General features: G+C 37.9%; 1 protein-coding gene across 1 annotated transcript in view; it reads left to right on the forward strand.

The window, feature by feature from the left end:
* The window catches only part of WDR64 (WD repeat domain 64), a 147,868-nt gene that overhangs the window by 57,926 nt on the left and 70,627 nt on the right, over nucleotides 1-19,315 (forward strand). Inside the window, exons 10-14 of the mRNA XM_067715031.1 lie at nucleotides 917-1,056; nucleotides 7,097-7,223; nucleotides 10,233-10,381; nucleotides 12,779-12,902; nucleotides 15,333-15,508. Of these exons, the coding sequence (XP_067571132.1) occupies nucleotides 917-1,056; nucleotides 7,097-7,223; nucleotides 10,233-10,381; nucleotides 12,779-12,902; nucleotides 15,333-15,508 (716 nt within the window). The remainder of the gene's footprint in view (nucleotides 1-916; nucleotides 1,057-7,096; nucleotides 7,224-10,232; nucleotides 10,382-12,778; nucleotides 12,903-15,332; nucleotides 15,509-19,315) is intronic.

A 19,315-nucleotide genomic window follows, 5' to 3' on the forward strand; every position in this document is an offset into this window, starting at 1 on the left:
GTCTCCTGCATCGGCAGGCAGACTCTCAACCACTGCGCCACCAGGGAAGCCCGAAAAATGTTATTCTTAACTCTGAAAATAAAAAGTTTATTCGTGGGACTTCCCTGGCCATCAAGTGTTTAACACTCCTCACTACGATTGCAGGGGGAGCAGGTTCGATCCCTGGTTGGGGAACTAAGATCCTGCATGCTGCATGGTGCGGCCAAAAAGAATAAAAAAGTCTATTTGTAAGAGAGAAAAAGAAGTTAACAGTGACAACCTATAGGGTGTGGAACTAGGGATTATAAGGGAAAAGAGGACATTTTTACAATAATAGTATCCTTTCATATTGTTTAAATCTTTCACTATGTACCTATATGATTTTAACAATTAATAAAACTTTATCTATGCCATGATAGTAATTGCATATAAATTTTGTATGCTCATGAGTATGTGCTAGAAGGGAAGATGGAAAAACAAAAACAGCTGATTTGTTATAATGGTAAAGATTATGTGCAATTTTTCACTTCTTTTGATTCCTTTTATTATTATAATGCTTGCATAATTTTAAAATGTAGAAACAAAAGAACAGCTGTCTTAAGTACTTTTGGGAAGTAAATAAAGTATAAATAATACATTAATGCATGAATGAGTAGGAAAGTGTTAAATCAAGAAAAGGACTCATAGAATATTTATGAGAATTCACATTTATATATGTAAATACAATTATTAAAAAACAGTCTTGACAAGAAGAAGCAGATCCAAAACAAGGCTAGACTCTTAGCAAGTCAATCATAGACAACATCCTGGAAGAAACAGACTGTGATTTGATATTAGAAGAAAAATAAGGATATGATTAAGGGTGAGAGAGACTCTTTAAACTGTGACCACCTGCAACTCTGAGAAAATAAATAATCTTCACGCATCCTTCTTTCAGGAGATGATAAAGTGCTCCGGTTGTGGCACCCCAATATCAGCACCAAGCCAGTGGGGAAACTTGTGGGGCACATGTTCAGTATCACCGAGATTGTAACAAATGAGACAGACCAACATGTCATCAGCCTATCTTCTGCAAAGGTAACAAAAAGAAAACAACAAAAATGAAACAGAACAATTCTTTCCCTTAAAATCAACTATTGGAAAACCTAGAATACTTACAATTTTTGACTGAAACGGCTGATAGTCACTGAGAAAAATATTGTGAATTTGGATAAGGAAATGATAAGTCACTGTGCTCTGTTTCTATTGATTTCAGCATAAGAAAGAACATATTTAAAGACAAGAATAAAAGGAATACAACATTAGAAAGAGAGCCTATCCTCAATAGTAAAACACAATATAGCCCTCCCATGATCATTAAAGACAGAAAAAATAAGGATTTCTAGACATAGATAACAAACTTATGGTTACGAAAGGGGAAAGGGAGTGGGGGAGGGATAAATCAGGAGTTTGGGATTAGCAGATACAAACTACTATATATAAACTAGATAAACAACAAGGTCCTACTGTATAGCACAAGGAACTATATTCAATATCCTGTAATAAACCATAATGAAAAAGAATATGAAAAACAATATATAATGTATAACTGAATCACTTTGTTGTACACCAGAAACTAACACAACATTGTAAATCAACTCTACTTCAATTTTTAAAAAAGCAAAGAAGGAACAAAGACAGATTTCTGTTGTTATTGTTATTACTATCCAGTGTTTTAAATGTTCTAAATAATGTTATAAAAAAAGAAAAATGACTTACAACTATTAGAAATGAGGAGACTGCATATTTGCAAATAATGTGATTGCTGGAAAAATTCAAAAAGTTTTAGAGCATATAAATTTGGTAAAGTGGCTGGTTATATTGATAGTAGCAATTTATAAAAATAAATTTCTGTGTAAGAGCAGAAACAGAAAACAATGGTCAAAGGGGTAGTAGCATTCACAAGAGCAAAAATGTATGAAATGCCTAGAAATAATCTTAACAAGCAATATTCACTATTAATATTGTTAACTATGAAGTTATTCTGAGGTACTTTTATTTAAGAACATGAATGTAGGGACTTTCCTAAATGGGAGTATTATACTGTAAAAGATACTCTCCATCAAATTAAGCTATACACTTAATGTTATTCAGGATTATTTAGACATTAGTTTGCCAAATTTAATGTAAAAGTGTTGACATAAAAGAATATCCTAGAAACTTTGGAAGATATGATTACAAGATGACACTTTCCCTATCAGATATTAAAAATTATAGTAAAGCCTCAATAAATAAAACAGAACAGCAGTCAATGCATCAGTAGACACATCTATGAAACAAACGAGAAAATTCACACATGAGTGTGAATGGGAATTTCATATATGATAAAAGTAGCATTTTAAATCTGTGAGCAAAGGATTGTTTGTTCATTAAATGTTGGGAAAACTGATTAACTATATTAGGAAAAAATAAGTAATCAGATCATCATTTCACAATTAACAACAAAATGCATTCCATACGGATTAAAGATTTTAAATGTAAAATATAAAACCTTAGTAGTCCTAAAATTTTCCAGAAAAAAACACAGGTGAATATTCATGTAGCCATCAGGTAATTCCTAGGCATAACACCTATGGCTGAACAAAAAAAATAAATGTGACTACATAAACATTCAAACTGTAAATTATTATAATAGCTATCATTTATCAAATGCTTACTAAGAGGCACACACTGTGCTCATTATTTTACATCACAACTTACTTGATGCTAATAACAACCCTGTAATTATCTCAATTTTGCACATGTAAAGGAAAATGACATCTAAATAACTTGCATTAAATAAGTGTAGCCGGACTTCCCTGGTGGCGCAGTGGTTGAGAGTCCGCCTGCTGATGCAGAGGACACGGGTTCGTGCCCCGGTCCGAGAAGATCCCACATGCCGCGGAGCGACTGGGCCCGTGAGCCATGGCCGCTGAGCCTGCGCGTCCGGAGCCTGTGCTCTGCAACGGGAGAGGCCACACCCGTGAGAGGCCCGCGTACCGCAATAAAAAAAAAAAAAAAAAGTGTAGCCAATCCTGTATCTGTCCTGAGCCCAGACAGCCTTCTTTTACCCATAAAAAAGGATAAAGAAAGACAGCAGAATGGGGAAAAATGCAACAAAAATGACATAAACTGGAATAATATTCTTAAACAAACAAAAAATGTTAACAAATCAGTAGGAAAAAAGGAGGAGGGAAGAGGGAGATGGCAAAGAATACAGACATGTTCACATAGTACTATTGGGGGTAAAGCTGGCAAAAATTCGTGGGCTAATAAAATACATTTTTATTCTAATAAAATAACCAGGGGCTTCCCTGGTGGTGCAGTGGTTGAGAGTCCCCCTGCCGATGCAGGGGACACAGGTTCGTGCCCCGGTCCGGGAAGATCCCACATGCCACGGAGCGGCTGGGCCCGTGAGCCATGGCCGCTGAGCCTTCGCGTCCGGAGCCTGTGCTCCGCAACGGGAGAAGCCACAGCAGTGAGAGGCCTGCGTACAGAAAAAAAAAAAAAAAAACATCATCATCAAAGTGCCCAGAGATCTATGTTAAAGGATATTCATTGTGCTATTGCTTATATTGGTTTAAAAAATAAAAAGGAAGGGAAATATTAGGGAGTGAGAAATTCAGTGTCTAAAAATAAGGCTTTTATCAGTAATTTATTTATTTTCCCTCAGTTTTACTGAAATATAATTGACGTATAACACTGTATGAGATTAAGGTGTATGGCATAATGATCTGACTTACATACATCATGAAATGATTACCACAATAGGTTCAGTGAATGCTCATTATCTAGAGACTGTCGTACTAAGTGAAGTAAGTCAGTCAGAGAAAGACAAATATCATATGATATTGCTTATATGTGAAACCTAAAAAAATGATACAAATGAACTTATTTACAAAACAGAATGGAGTCACAGATGTAGAAAACAAACTTACGGTCACCAGTGGTGGAGCGGGGGGAGGAGGGATAAATTGGGAGATTGGGATTGACATACACACACTACTATATATGAAACAGATAACTTGTAATGACCTACTGTATAGCACAGGGAACTCTACTTAATACTCTGTAATGGCCTATATGGGAAAATAATCTAAAAAAAGAGTGGATATGTGTATAGCTGATTCACTTTTTAAAAAAGGTGGAAAACCCTAAAATAAAGTCTTTTAAACAGGAAGAAATCTTTTTTAACTCTTAAGTTCATAAAGATATCCTCCTCTAAAATTTTCTAAAAATTATAGTTTCTTTTTAATATTTAGGGGCATGTGTCTGTGTGTGTGTGTGTGTGTGTGTGTGTGTGTGTGTGTGTGTGTGTGTCTATATGCTAGCTCCTCCACATCTGCAACCACCTTTCACATAGCCCCTTGGGCCCCAGTCTAGAAATAGGTCTAGTCCCTGAGCCAGAGGTTGTCTTGGTTTAGTTTCTGATCAGAAGGCAGCGTCCTTCCCTTTCACTGATCTTACAACTTTCATAAACTATGCCTCCAGATGAAAATAGAGCACAGCCTGTTGCTTCTCAGTCTCCTTTTCCTGAACTGGGAGACCTGCTCTGGGTGCTGCCATGGAGTAGTGATAGTGCTTTTGGTCCTGTCTGCCCTGCAGGAGCTGCTCCCCTGATACCACTGTCTGTTCCAAACAAGTGCCCAGGCTCTGGCTGGAGCCCACTCACTGCTTTGTATGCCTCTCTTAGTTGGATCTGTAGAGATTATATATCTTGCTTTGAAGCCTTGCTATTTCTTTTTCCTCTCTCTTTTTATATTTTCTCTACTATTTCTCTGTGTTTGGAGAAGAAATGGCAGAGTGAGGCATAAATTTATTGCAGTATTCTGACCTGAACTCTAACTCTTTAATTCTCTTTATGACAGATTTAAAGAAAGAGTAACAGTTAGCTAGATAGAGAGGAAATAGTAGATGATAGGAAGAGTATGTGTGAATGCACATAGACAATAAAGAGAAAGATGTTTTGGAAATTGGAAGCAGTTTGGTATGACAGTAACTAAGACAGCCTATGGGGAGAGGGCAGCAGAAAAACCTAGAGGAGAGACGCAGCAGAATGAGTCTTTGTGCCTTCTGCCAGCCCAATAATCACCACTTCCCTAAAAACCCACAAAAGACCTAAAGAACTGAAGAAAAGAGAAATATGATAAAGAAAATAGAATCACTCCATAGAGTGATTTGAAACATCACTGGTTTCAAAACATGTTCACACCAATTCATTGAGGTGGAGAGTACTGGTATTTCATGTCCATTCTAGAAACAAGAAAACCGAGGCTTAAGGAATTTAAATGATGGGCTAGAACTGAAACCCAAAACCTCTTTTGCTTCATCCCTTGTTCTTTCCTCCAACCACAATTCTGAGCATATACAGGTACAGTAAAAAGACTGCCAACCATGAAGTATCTCAGCCAAAACTATAGAATCAAAAACAGTTACGGACTTCCCTGGTGGTGCAGTGATTAACAATCTGCCTGCCAATGCAGGGAACACAGGTTCGAGCCCTGGTCTGGAAAGATCCCACATGCCATGGAGCAATTAAGCCTGTCCGCCACAACTACTGAGCCTGTGCTCTAGAGCTCGCGAGCCACAACTACTGGGCCCATGAGCTGCAACTACTGAAGCCTGCACACCTAGAGCCCATGCTCCACAACAAGTGAAGCCACCGCACCGCAATGAAGAGTAGCCCCCGCTCGCCGCAGCTAGGGAAAGCCCATGCACAGCAACAAAGACCCAATGCAGCCATAAATAAATAAAACAATTAGAACAGAGATAAATTTCTTTGGCTCTCCTTGATTCCACTTTTAGATTTTTCCCCTACTTGTCTCTCTGAACCTAATTCATAAATAGACCCTGAACTTAAGTTTATAAAGAGTCCATTACACTTGCTTACTCTGTGATGCAAACACTGATAAATTTCAATGTTCTAGCTAATCCCCAAACTTGTATTTTTATGAGAACAAAAGAAGTAACTCCCAGTTGTACATGTTCTGAGTAATAGTGGCCTACAGAGTGTATAAATGTGAGCCAAAGCTCCTAATCACATGATTTTGACATTTTTATGCTTCTACATATAAGGACCAACCTGCCTTCACAATAGTGAAGTTTCTAATTTAATTAACCAAATTCTAAGTGTCTCAAATAAGAAGCCAGTATCTCTGTTAACAAAACTACTTATCAAAGTTTTATATGTAGTTCTATAAAATTATCACTCATTTATTCAACAAATATTCCAATTTAATTAGTAATATATAGTGATAGGTAATATATATAATGACTCATAATATAAAAATATTATTTAATGCTGTTGCATGCTAGGAAACGTAATCCTTAATCAAGTCACACTTTTTTTTCCTGAAATCAATCACACTAACTTTCTAAAAAAAAAAACAAACAGAATAATGAAGAATACTAATTTCAAGTGACAAAGTAAACTTGACCAAGTTTTGCTGAATCTGTACTTTCCTGTTCTTTCTATTATATCAACACATGTTCTATCTGAGTAATGACATAGTTCTGTTTCCTTCCTCAAAGGAGAGCTCTAATAACCTATTTTCCTATACTCTTCCTATATCTACACCATCCCTAAAAACTGCTTTCTGTAATTCTTACATCCCTAGACAGGAAGAGGGGAGGGTTCTTCGAAACCTCATTTAGTAAGATTTTCTCATCTTCTTAAGTCATGGAAGAGCAATTTGAAACCCTCCACCAAAACTATGCCTTCTCTCTATTTTCTAATCCACAGTGTAAAGAGAAATATGGCTTCAGTTCAACTGTTAATCATGGCCAGTCCTTTATCATGCCTCTAAATTCTTAAAGGATAATAAGTACTATGTCTTTCTCCTCTCTTCTGTAAGGATAGAAAAATCTAGTTCCTATAGGCAAACTTTTAGTCACTGCTTTTATTTTCTTCTGATATTAATGAATAACAATTGAATCAAGAACCAAATTAAAGTTTAGCAAATGAGTGCTCATATGTAAATCATAATTTCCTACAAGTTTTTAGGAGCATATTGTAGACTCTAAAAAGGGTTCACCTAAATAGCTTTGAGTAGGGAAAGTAAAGTGGAAAAATGGTGACCAGTGTTCTTTATCCCTCCAGGTTTTCAGGGTGTGGGATATACAGACTCTTTCACTATTACAAGTCTTCCATGATAGCCAGGGAGGACCAGGAGACATGCAGATTTACTCTATGGTATTTGATTCCAATCATGGCATGCTTGTTACAGGTAAGTGCACCCAATTAATGGCACACAAAACTCATATGTTGATGTTTTACCTTTTTTTAACTAGCACTTTATCACTGACTAGAAGAGAAACAAAACTAGATGGGAAATTTATAAACTGTGATTCCTCACAATCGGTAACTGAATTCAATCCTGTTCCTTCCTATCTTTCTATAGCTTGGTGGATGAGGTCTTGAACCTAGGAGTCAAGGTGGTGGGGTTAAGCAGAGAAGTGGGATGTAAGCTGCTGCTACACGTAGGGCAAATCCAGCTCTGTCTTGACCATCAGGAGCAGGAATATGATGCATCTTAGAGTGGCTGCACCAGCATGCTGAGTCAGTGCCCCTTCTCCTCAAGGAGGCAATTTGGCCCCATGCACTCTGGTACTGAGACAGTTACTCGGTGAGGAGTGTGTTGACCCTCCCACTTCTAGACAAAGAACAGTGGAGAGAGAGGATAGAGTCCTGAATGACAGAACCCCCAGCACTGAGGCCAACAGATTTGTTGTCCCCTTTTCCTGCTGCCCCTTAGAAAGGTGCTGACTAAAGAGACAAAAGCCTCTGTTTGGCATTTGGGTTGAACACTATTTATGTGCCTGCTCTCAGAAGAAGGTTTAGAAGAAATGAACGGTATTGACAATACTTATTCTTTCTGGAACATCAACCCAGAATGCATTTCCTAAGCATTTTTCCACTGACTACCTGCTCTGAGTTCCTGTGGGATTAATTAGGGCAGAGGAATGATTGGTGATATCTCTGCTGGTAGAGAATATAATTATTTTTTAACTTTTGGGTTTTTTTCTGGATTAGAAGTGAAATAGCACTTCGTGCTTGATAGATAATTTTCCACCTTGTAAAACAGAACTTACTTCTAGTTGTAAGCACCCCTCCTCTATACTACCTCCTCTAAAAATAACATAAAAATGACTACAAGCAAATTTTCTCTTAGTGCCCCAAACTGCATGTTTGATTGCTGGGCTCAGCATCTTCATCCCATTTATCATCAGAGTAACTAAAGACTCAAGTATCAAGGCAATAAGAAAAACACAAAAAACAATCAGAAAATAAAAGATGCATCCCAATATTATGTAATTCTGATAGTATTCTGCTTACAAAAGTATAGAGCTTTGTGTATTGCTTAATCACTAAAATTGCATACGTTGACTGCAACCATCAACTTGACATCAGAACTGCATGAAGCTTATCTCTCAGATTTTAATTTGTGCTTTCATTCAAATGAAGCAGCCATAGTAATCTTCTAAACCCCAATGACAGCAACACAACATTGTAGAATATGTTGTTGTAACTGTCACCATTGTTGTTGTTATTGTTACTCTATTAAAACAACTACCATTTGATTAGTTCTTCCACAAAATGCTTTCATGGATTTTATTTCACTTGATCTGCACAACCACCACTTAAGGTAGGAATTAATATTTATCTTATTTTATAAATGTCAAAACTGAATATTAAATATTTCAACTGACTAGTAGAAGGATACTAGTTGAAACATAGAGCTGGGATTCAGTCCCAAAGCTTCTGACTCCTGGATCCACTTTCTTTCTTTGTACCGCATTGTTTCCATAGTAGTTGTGTATCTAGCCAAACGTGTAGAGCAGGGGTCCCCAACCCCTGGGACACAGACCGGTACCGGTCCATAGTCTGTTAGGAACCGGGCCACACAGCAGGAGGTGAGTGGTGGGCGAGTGAGCAAAACTTCATCTGTATTTACAGCTGCTCCCCATTGCTCACATTACCTCCTGAGCTCCACCTCCTGTCAGATCAGCCGCGACATTAGATTCTCATAGGAGTGTGAACCCTACTGTCAACTATGCATGTGAGGGATCTAGGTTGTGCACTTCTTATGAGAATCTAATGCCTGATGATCTGAGGTGGAGCTGAGGTGGTGATGCTAGTGCTGGGGAGTGGCTGCAAATACAGATCATCATTAGCAGAGAGGTTTGACTGCACAGAGACCATAATAAATCAGTTGCTTGCAGACTCATATCAAAACCCTACCAGTGAATGGCAAGTGAAAACAAGCTCAGGGCTCCCACTGATTCTGTATTATGGTGAGTGTTATAATTATTTCATTATATATTACAACGTAATAATAATAGAAATAAAGTGCACAATAAATGTAATACACTTGAATCATCCCCAAACCATCCTCCCCTCCCCAGTCCATGGAAAAATTGTCTTCCACAAAACTGGTCCCTGGTGCCAAAAAGGTTGGGGACCGCTGATGTAGAGGATTACCATTTGTTCATAAGCATAATATCTAACTTTGTTGTCAGTTTGGATAAAGTCAGTTACAGTCAGTGTAATGTCAAAGAACCTATGAAGGCGTTCCATGTGTTGTTTGATTACCTGGTTACCACATCCTTCTCATATTTCCATCCAGACGTATTTGAATTGAGAACTACTACCAGAAGAGCCACCTCCATTCCTCTTTAACACATGAGTTGACTTTATCTTAAAATTTAAACACTTTAGATGGTCCTGGACTTTTGTTTGTTGGGAATAATTTTTTATTATTACAGATTCAATTTTATTACTGGTAAAAAAAAAAAAATTAAACACTTTAAGAAAGTGTTTATTAACTCCTGCTGACAATTTTGCTGCTGTTGAGACTTCTTTGGAGAGACTAGAGAAAACCAATATGAAGGGTCAGCCTTTGGTAGCTTAATCTCCACTTCACTAAGTAGACTATAAAAAATAGGAAAATAGTGGTCACTGAAAAACAGATATCAAGGAAGCCCAAATGCCCTACACTTGAATATTAATGAAGCCCCAAATGAATACTTTTCTCTGGCTGAATCATATTTGTCAAAAATATTTTTGAAGAAATGGATGTATTTTCACCTCATTAGGTTTCCTAGGCATTAATAATCTCACTGATATTAATAATCTCACTGATCAACTATTTGCAAATGCAACTGGTTGAATAAAATCCTTTGTGATTCAAATCTTCTAATATTGGGTATTTATGAGATTCTTATTTCTGTTCCAGGATCTAGGGTTATGGACATGTATCCTTTGACTAGGATGATACAAGATGAGAAACGGGTTCCTCACACCCATGAACGAGAAATCAATGTCATGCTTTACAACAAATATTTTCACCAAGTACTTACTATCTGCTCTGAGTCTGTAATTAAGGTGAGTATATATTGACTCTTCAGGAAGAAAAAGCGAAAGAAGATAGAATTTTCTCTTCTTATAGGTAAGTCCTTAAGTGACTAAATAAATGTAATGGCACATATGATGGAACCCTACATTAGAGCTATTTTTAAGCTTTCATGAACACATGAAAAACAAGCATTTTAATCCAGCTCATACTGCTTGTTATTAAGCTACACACTCAATTAAAAAATGAAGGTAGTCTTTACAATCAAAATAGGAATTTTAAGGGAAATATATCCAGGAGAAAAAACTAGTGTGTGTGTGTGTGTGTGTGTGTGTGTGTGTGTGTGTGTGTGTGTGCGTAAACTTTTTAAGCTGAGCCACGGGAAAGAGAATGTTAAGAAGGAAGGGGAAGAAATGTATAGATGTTTCCTATAACACCTATAGGTGCAGGACATGGAACCTTATGGTGCCTTAAATCTATGATCTTGTTTAATCCTTGTACTAGTTCTCTGTGGACAGATAAAGAGTTCCATTTTAAAGATGTGGAAATTAGGACTCAGAGATCAAGGCAACTTGCCCAAGTTCATATAACTAGTAAGCATTGTGGCTGGGATATGAACCCAGGTTTGCCTGAGGTGAATACCCAAGTCCTTTCCTCTGCAATCCTCAGGCCATGTCATTAATGTGTTCCCTAAAGGCCAGAGTACTTGACCATCCTAACTGTATCTGTAATTATGACCCCTGAAGTCATCTAGCAGTGATGGCTGGAGGTGTGTACTTCCAGTGTTTATCCTTTTATTTCATGCATGCTCTCCAAAAGGAGACACAGGGAACCGGAGAAAGCATTCATCTGGAGACTCCTCAAATGCCCTCTCAATTTTGACCTTCTGTGCTTATCTGCTAGAGACTTCCTCCGGCCCAAATCTCCTAAGTTCATTTAATTATCAGTTATTTCTGATAATGCCTACAGAATAAGTAGAGGGAAACTAAAACTAAAACCTGTCTGTTTTCATAAAATACTGACCTCTTAAGGAGAAAATGTCTTCCCTGCAAGGGGAGAAGGGGAAAGGAAGGCATCTAGGTGAGTTTTCATACCTGATTGGTTGGCAAGGGATCATACTTTAGGCCAGGAAATGGGTGGCCTCTGAGACCCCTTCATGCAGTGGCCCTCATTCTTCATTCTCCCTTCAGGACCTCAGCTATACCCAGTGACACACAAAGGTTAAGAGCATGGACTTAAGGTCCAGACTGGCTTCTTTCAGATCTTGGCTCTGCCACAGCTCAGTCGGGGGCCCTTTGTTATCTGGTCTCCGGACTATTTATTACATCAACTACTCCTTCTCCCACTTGCCCTCTTTCACTCCAGGTGCAGCAACTGACTTTCAGTTCCCTGGAGCAACAGTGCACCTTCCCATCTCTGGCCCTGTGTTTACACTGTCCCTGTCCCCAAATATCTTGAGTATAAACTGTGTTGCCAGTTCAATTTTATTGTTTACTGACAGTCTAACATACACCTGACAATGGCAGATACATGAAAAGGGAAAGATTCAGACTGAAAGACTGCAAGTCTAAAGCTTCTACTGCATTTCCAAAGAGACAGTGATGAGACTTGATGTGTTTCTAGATTTTCTGATTATACCCAGCCTAATTACACATACAGCCTTCTCTGAAGTCTCAGCCTCCCTTGCCCTCCCTTCCCCTTTTCTCTCTGTTAAGAGCTGGGCACATGTCCCTAATCAGAACACTCCTTGGAAAGGTCAGTGAGCCCTTTCCTCATGATTCTCTCAGATTTCATGCTGTTAACCACAGATTCTGTCCTGTGACCCCTAGCTAATTTGGATGAGTGTCAATAAAGAGTAAAATAGTTAGCTAGTGGGAAGCAGCAGCATAGGACGGGGAGATCAGCTCGGTGCTTTGTGATGACTTAGAGGGAGGGAGGCTCAAGAGGGAGGGGATATGGGGATATATATATGCATATGGCTGATTTCACTTTGTTGTACAACAGAAACTAACACAGTATTGTGAAGCAATTATACTCCAATAAAGATCTATTAAAAAAAAGAATAAATTCAATTTGATTTCTTTGTCCACTGAACTCATAACTGTTACATTTCTATCTTGCTGCTAAGCTTGCTTTGTGCTTACAGGAGCAATTGACTACTTCCTGGACAGACAGGGGCTGCCTGGAATAGTTGCTGCTTGTGTCAGCCCACCTACATATGTTACAGACACACTCCAGGGTAGCAAAGTAACTATTAGACAGCGCTACATCTTTTAGACCTTTCTTTGATCAAACCAACATTCATGGCAGAATGTTGAGAGAGGTGTTAGATGTGCATTGTACCAATTTTGAGGCTATTTTGAGTATTGTAAAATTGACGAAAACTGAAGGGCTTATGGATTATTTGATTGTTTTGTTCTTTCCTGTAGGTATGGGAACTCGAAACTGGCCTCCAAATATACCAGATTTTAGACCCTCATGGCTTCAATGTTGAACTGACTTCTGCAGCTATTGATGAAAGTGGATTTCTTTTTGCTACAGGAGCATATAATGGTCAGACTAATATCCAGAGTATAGCCTCCCTGCTTTAGTGTCCTGAGAATTCGTTCTAGGATCTCATTACAAGTTGTTTGGGTTAGAGGGGAAGCATGAATCAGGCTGGAATATGTAAACGTGCCAGTGAGAGTGCTGTGCCTGACTGAATAGTGATAGGCTCTTCTCTAACTGGCATTAATGTCCTGATACTGTCGTTCAAAATAATCAATCCTTACGTTACACTTATATAGTTGCTTTTCAGTTTGCAAAGTCTTTCACATATACCATCTCATTCTGTTCTGACTGAGACTTATCTGTATTACACTGACTCATTCTGTCCTTCTAATTTTGGGTACCATCAGCTAAGAGACAGACATTCTATTTAGTGCTTCTGATAATATTTTTACTGACAATATGGGACCAGACAAAATATCATCCAACTTTGCTATATCACACCTAGAATTCTATACTGGACTTGTTTATAAGTCTAAGCTGCTTAAGGGCATGTGTCATGTGACACTTGAGAGGATGTCCTGCTCCAGTTGTGCTGTGTCATTTGCTGCTCATGCTGTGGGGAACTGCATAGAACTTGCTAGAACCAGAGAACTATAGCCTGCCTCTTCTTTCACCTTACCTTGTTCTGAACTCCCACGAAAGAACCGCTTTATCTAGACAATATGACCATCTGCATCACTACTCAGAATATATTTCTTCTAGGTATATATTTACTAAATAAATTCTTGCTTGTAAGCCAATGGATGGACTGACTGAATATCGTGATATGAAAATCTGAGTTTTTAAAGTGTACGCAGATAACAGTACACATGAAATAAAATCATGAATGCTGAGTTGATGAGGTGTGAATAAATGCAACTGCTCTTCATGTAGGAGAGTTCTTAAGAAAGCAGTCTTAACCGCTCTATCAGCACATCCTGCATACATATGAAAATTAGAAATTCTGAGCAATGCACATGACCATTGCCCAGCATAAGCACTAAGAAATTCGTATAAATGACTGAGATACTATTATTTTCATGCAAGCAAGTCATATTTCACTTTGTTAGTGCTAGTGACAGTTTGTCCTCCTCAGAAGTACATGTTAATTGTCAAAGACTCTGGGTCTAGGACACCCTGAGGAAAAGGATTCTCTAGCTCCCAAAGCAACTCTACCCACAAGCCAGCAGTCCCCTCTCATTCTCACCCACCCATCACCTGGGAAGAGCTGAGCAGTATCCTCCCTGCTTTCTGCCCCACTAAATCTTATTGCCAAAGTCCTAAGTTAGCAGGAAATCTGGGCCATGAGACTGTGGTCCACATACCCAGGAGTAAGTGAGAGCATGATCACTTCTTTTACTTGTTTATATGACTTCCTACATGACCATAAATTCCTTGAAGGCAGAAACTATGCTCACTTTTCATCCCCTGCTCCTACCACCATGCTGTGTATATAGGGAGAATTTAATTAATGTTTAAAGATGTTTTTAGTGAAAAAAAAAATGATGGGGTTGTGAGTATTGCTGATGGAGGGAACCTAGCATAAAGGAAGGAAAACAGCACAATGAAAACATTCTGGATGCCCAGCAGGATTAGAACTGGAAGATAAGAAGCAGGAGGAGGGGGTTGAGATTAGGGTTAAGGAAGGGGAGGAAAAGTACTGTGAAGGGCAGTACACTAGCTTTTAACCCTGAGGTCGCTATAAAAATCCATGTTAGAAGATAATTATCAGTGTACACTGAGTAATGATGCAGAAATAGGCATTCAACAAGTATGCTATCATCTCACCTGGCCTCTTCATCAGGGTCTCCTAAATGAATGAAGTTAACTATAAAGAAAGTACGATTTCAAATGTAGGAAGAAACATGACACCCTTTCTACATTTCCTTCTTATGTAACAAAAAAACAACTCAAAGCTTGACTGTTTCTTACCTGCTGGCATTCTTTTAAACCTTTTGTTACCAGTAGGAGCTAGTCCTAAAACACATTAGCACCTTAGGAAATGACACTATTGGAGTGATTTTTGACTATTAATAATCATTGTGACATGATATTAGATAGATAGATAGATAGATAGATAGATAGATAGATTGATGATAGATACTGAAGAGTACTTAGCAAACTGGAAGGCATTGGGAGAATAAAGACAGAAAAGACCCACTTAAGACAGAAAGCTCAGACAGGAGAGTCTGAGAATTTCAAAGAAAACAGTCGCAAATTTCAAGACATTGGCTGGTCCTGTTTATTTTTTATCAGCCTGTGACAAATTAAGGCATACAGAAATATATTTGGTACACAGCAATGCTAGAGAGACTCATATAGCAGTCTCAGTAGGAAATAAACCTAGGATAAACTGTTGCAGAAAGCTTTCAGTTAGATCAATTTTCTGTGAGATAAAAGTCATTCTTTCTATACATTATTTTTGCCAATATAGTCTTTTCTCTGTGTGTTCAGGAACAGTTAAAATCTGGGACTTTGGCAGCGGGCAAGAGATGAAAGTGTTACCAGAAGGGAAAGACTGGAAGGAGGAAGAGCACTGGCTGCAACGCCTGATTTTCCTGAAAGCTCAGGAAAAACACCAGTACTTGATCCTCGCTTTGGAGCGCAATGGGAAGATCAAAATGATCCAGGTTTGCAATCCCATTTTTACATACTCTATATGCTCTTCTTGGGAAGATCAACTGAGTGTGGATAATCCCCATTTAAATCCTCTCTTGCCAGCCAGCTGAGGATAGTATTTCTCCACCAACCTTCCTAGGATGTTCCTAATTTTAACATTGCCCAGGTCCAAGCAAAGAACAAAAAAGAATAGCTGCTCAGCCATAGCATCCTGCCCATCCAGTGTTTGCTGAAGGGATTAGCTGGGATCCTCTGGAGTGGATATCAAAAAGATTAAATGTATATACAGCTGCCACCTCTGACATGGTTTATACCCTCATTTGGGGATAATTCCCTGGCAGAGCTGCTTCCCAGCAGACTCTGTGAAAGGGAGCAATGATTCCTCTCTGAACCTTATAACCCATAATGCATTCAGGGATGCTCAAGTCACTTTTTCAGTTTGCCACCAAAATTACTTTGTTTACTTTATAGTTAATAATGCCATCTTCTCAGGGCTGTTTTACAGGGATTGAGGTAGACTAATTTATTTTTTCCTGTGAGTCTATTACCACCTAAGAACACTAATGCCTTCTTCATTCTTAAATGAAAACTAGATCATTTATGGACTTCCGTGGTGGTCCAGTGGTTAAGACTCTGCACTCCCAATGCAGGGGGCATGGGTTTGATCGCTGGTCGGGGAACTAAGATCCTGCAAGTTGTGAGGCGTGGCCAAAAAATCAATAAAAATTTATAGAACATAAAATAAAAAAGAAAATTAGATTATTTATCCTGGCTATGAAGTGGATGTTTCCCTGACTAGAACTCTGGGATTCATTGCCCTTATTATTCCCCTTCTGAAAGCTAAGATCAGAAAAAAAGTCTTGCATTAAGGTAGCATTGATTACGATGACTGACAGCCCTACTGTTGGAAAAAAGGAGTGAAAAACTTTCTTGATTCAACTAATCCTTCTTTGCTGTTTGAGCAATCCAAAATGGCACTGTGCTAGAAAGGAAGCTCTAAAGTGGAAAGAAATAGTTGTAAATTTCCTTTAAAAGATTTACTTTGTAATTCTACCCTGTTCAGAATGTTGAGTTCTTACTGATGAACTCAATTTCCTCAATAAATAAAATGAAATACTGAGAAATGAAGTTAAAACTTGAATAATATATAGACCAAAGGAAAAATTTAATGACCTTTTAGATAATTGAGAGAAAAACAGTTGTGGCATCAACACAATTCTGTTTAATTATGTATTAAATAATTTGCAGGAAAGTGAAAACAAATTGATAGCCAAGTCAACACATCTCTAAACGAGAATTTGGTCTGATTATTTTTTGCTGAATTGACAAAATAAAGCAATAGTTTAAATATCATCTAAACATAAACACATTCCTTCAGAAAACAGAACTTGCAGGTAGCATTATTCCTGAAAACTGGGGCATGTAGTTAGCACTTGTGGGTTTTCAGCCTGTGAAGGAAGAACCTAAAAAGTGACACAAAGCAAGGGGGTCATTAGGAAAGTGTAATTTTGGCCCCAAATAAAGTTTTGGCTAGAGATAGCATTAGTCTTTCTCATAGCTTACCATTTGTTCAACAGACGGCCTTAGACTGGAATTCTTATTCTTTATTTCCCATCTTCTTACCGTCTGGTCCTGACACACACATGCACACCCCCAGCCCCAGCTCATGCAGTGTCATTCGTGTTGCCAACTTTGCTTTTATCAGGGCTTGGTCTACCAACCTACTTTCTCTTTAGAGAGATGAAATAAAACCAAACTCATCTCCAACAACTTAGCCCTCAGAACCTTTAATTGCTGAAATGTTTAAAAAATAAATAAAGAAGTAATAAATAAAACAAGCTCACTTACTCCCTTAAAAAATGGCACTGTAAAAAGGAACTTCTTAGTAATATAGTCTAAAATGCGACAGTGTATTAATTTCCCTGTTTTAAGTTAGTGCAATTGACCATCAAGATACCCTTCCTAACAGACAATGTCTGTTGTTATAAACACTCCTTTTTAAAAACTGCAAAAAGTAGCATGGTGCTGTTCTCACATCAAAATTGCTTTTAGTCCTATTGTAGCATTTTTTACTTTGATTATTTTCCATGTCTCCAGAATTCTATAGATTTAACTTGATGAGGACTGAAAACCCGTCTTATTCATATTTGTATTTTTGCTCTGCCCAGAGTAGGTGCTCACTAAGGACTGAAATGTAAGAAATATAAGAAACCCCTTGTAAGATATACAATAGTAAATCTGTGGAGAATTTTAGGGTATTTTTATTAATGTTGGACAGGGGAATTTTACAATAAGGATAATGTTGAAAATACACTTATTATTATTAACATCTTATTATTTACTTATCACTTATTATTATCTGCCAATTTAAAGTAAATATGGTCTGATTTACATACTTTCTAGAATACTTTCATTCACTTGTTTTGTTCAGTGATCATTTACCAAATGTTTACCATGAACCAGAAAGATATCCCCCTTTCACAATGGGACTTACAATTTAATAAGAAAGACTAATGTTGATCCGCCTATTACAAGTGTTATGATTGCTTGCACAAAGTGCTGTAGAAATTAATGATGTGGGTGGTGCCTAACCTAATCTGGGAGTCAGGGAAGATTTCTCTTTCCTCAGATTTCCAATTAAATTCAACACAATTCAAGAAACATTTTGTGTGCTCCACATATGCTACATATTTTTTCTAAATCCCAGGATTCTATATTAGTGAACTAGATTACTCAGACCAATCCTCCACTGAAAACCATGAAAATTTCTGGATAATATATTTTCTAAATCTCCTAACTAGCATTAAAGAGATGACAATATAGTAAGTAAATAGCAGACCAAAATTTTAGTGAAAGTGGAGAATGAGAAAGGTAAATTGAGAACCAAAACACCACTGCTACTTTCATCCTGAGGGCATTTTCCAAAGTAAACTGGGTTCAATTTTTGAAAACTCACCAGATTAGAAGGGGCAAAAGAAGTCAAGGCTCAGGACCTGTGTAAGGCAAGGAGTTTAATACCAACTCCACAATATGCTGGGACCCAAAATCACACTATCAAGATTAGGGTGAACCAGAAAGAAAAAAGCCAACCTCCTAGGGGCAATCCAGGAAAGACTGCCCTCACACTGAGCCAAGCAGGGAACAAGGGAGAAGAGTAGGAAAACAAAACAAGATGAGACAAACCCTGTCCCTGAGAAACTGACCACAGGTAGGATCTCATGTGCATTTGCAACCTAGCTTGCCGCCTAGATTTGCAGTACTTAGGTGGTCAAGGAAATCTTAGCTATGAACTTGGTTTAAGGTGATCCAATACTGGTAGTTCCACCAGGCACCTGGCAGAAACAAGCACAAATTCATTCTGGAGGAAGACAACTTCATCTCAGACCATAGGTAACATAATTAAGCTCATAAGGAAACAGGACAACCAAGTTTGGGCACAGAGAGTAACAGAACAACAAAAAAATCCATATACAGCAGAAATGGCATAGCAGGTATTTGTGGCAAGAATATACTTTTCAATAAATCGTTTTTGAGCAACTAGATACCCACAGGGAGAGAAAAAAAGAACTCGAATTTTCATGATTTCATGATCTCTAAGACTATTCCTTGTGGATTAATGACTTCAAGACATTAATTGAAAAACAAAACAATATGGTTTTTAGCAGATAATTAAGGGGATTGTTTTTATGAACTCAGGATAAAGAAATATCTTAAATGATATTTTAAAATCACTAGTTATTAAGGAAAAGATTAATTTATTTGAATTAATAACATTTCTCCATCAATAGTCACCATAATGAGAGCAAAAAGACAAGAGT

This window comes from Pseudorca crassidens, chromosome 2 (genome assembly GCF_039906515.1).
Source record: "Pseudorca crassidens isolate mPseCra1 chromosome 2, mPseCra1.hap1, whole genome shotgun sequence".
Classification (NCBI taxonomy): domain Eukaryota; kingdom Metazoa; phylum Chordata; class Mammalia; order Artiodactyla; family Delphinidae; genus Pseudorca; species Pseudorca crassidens.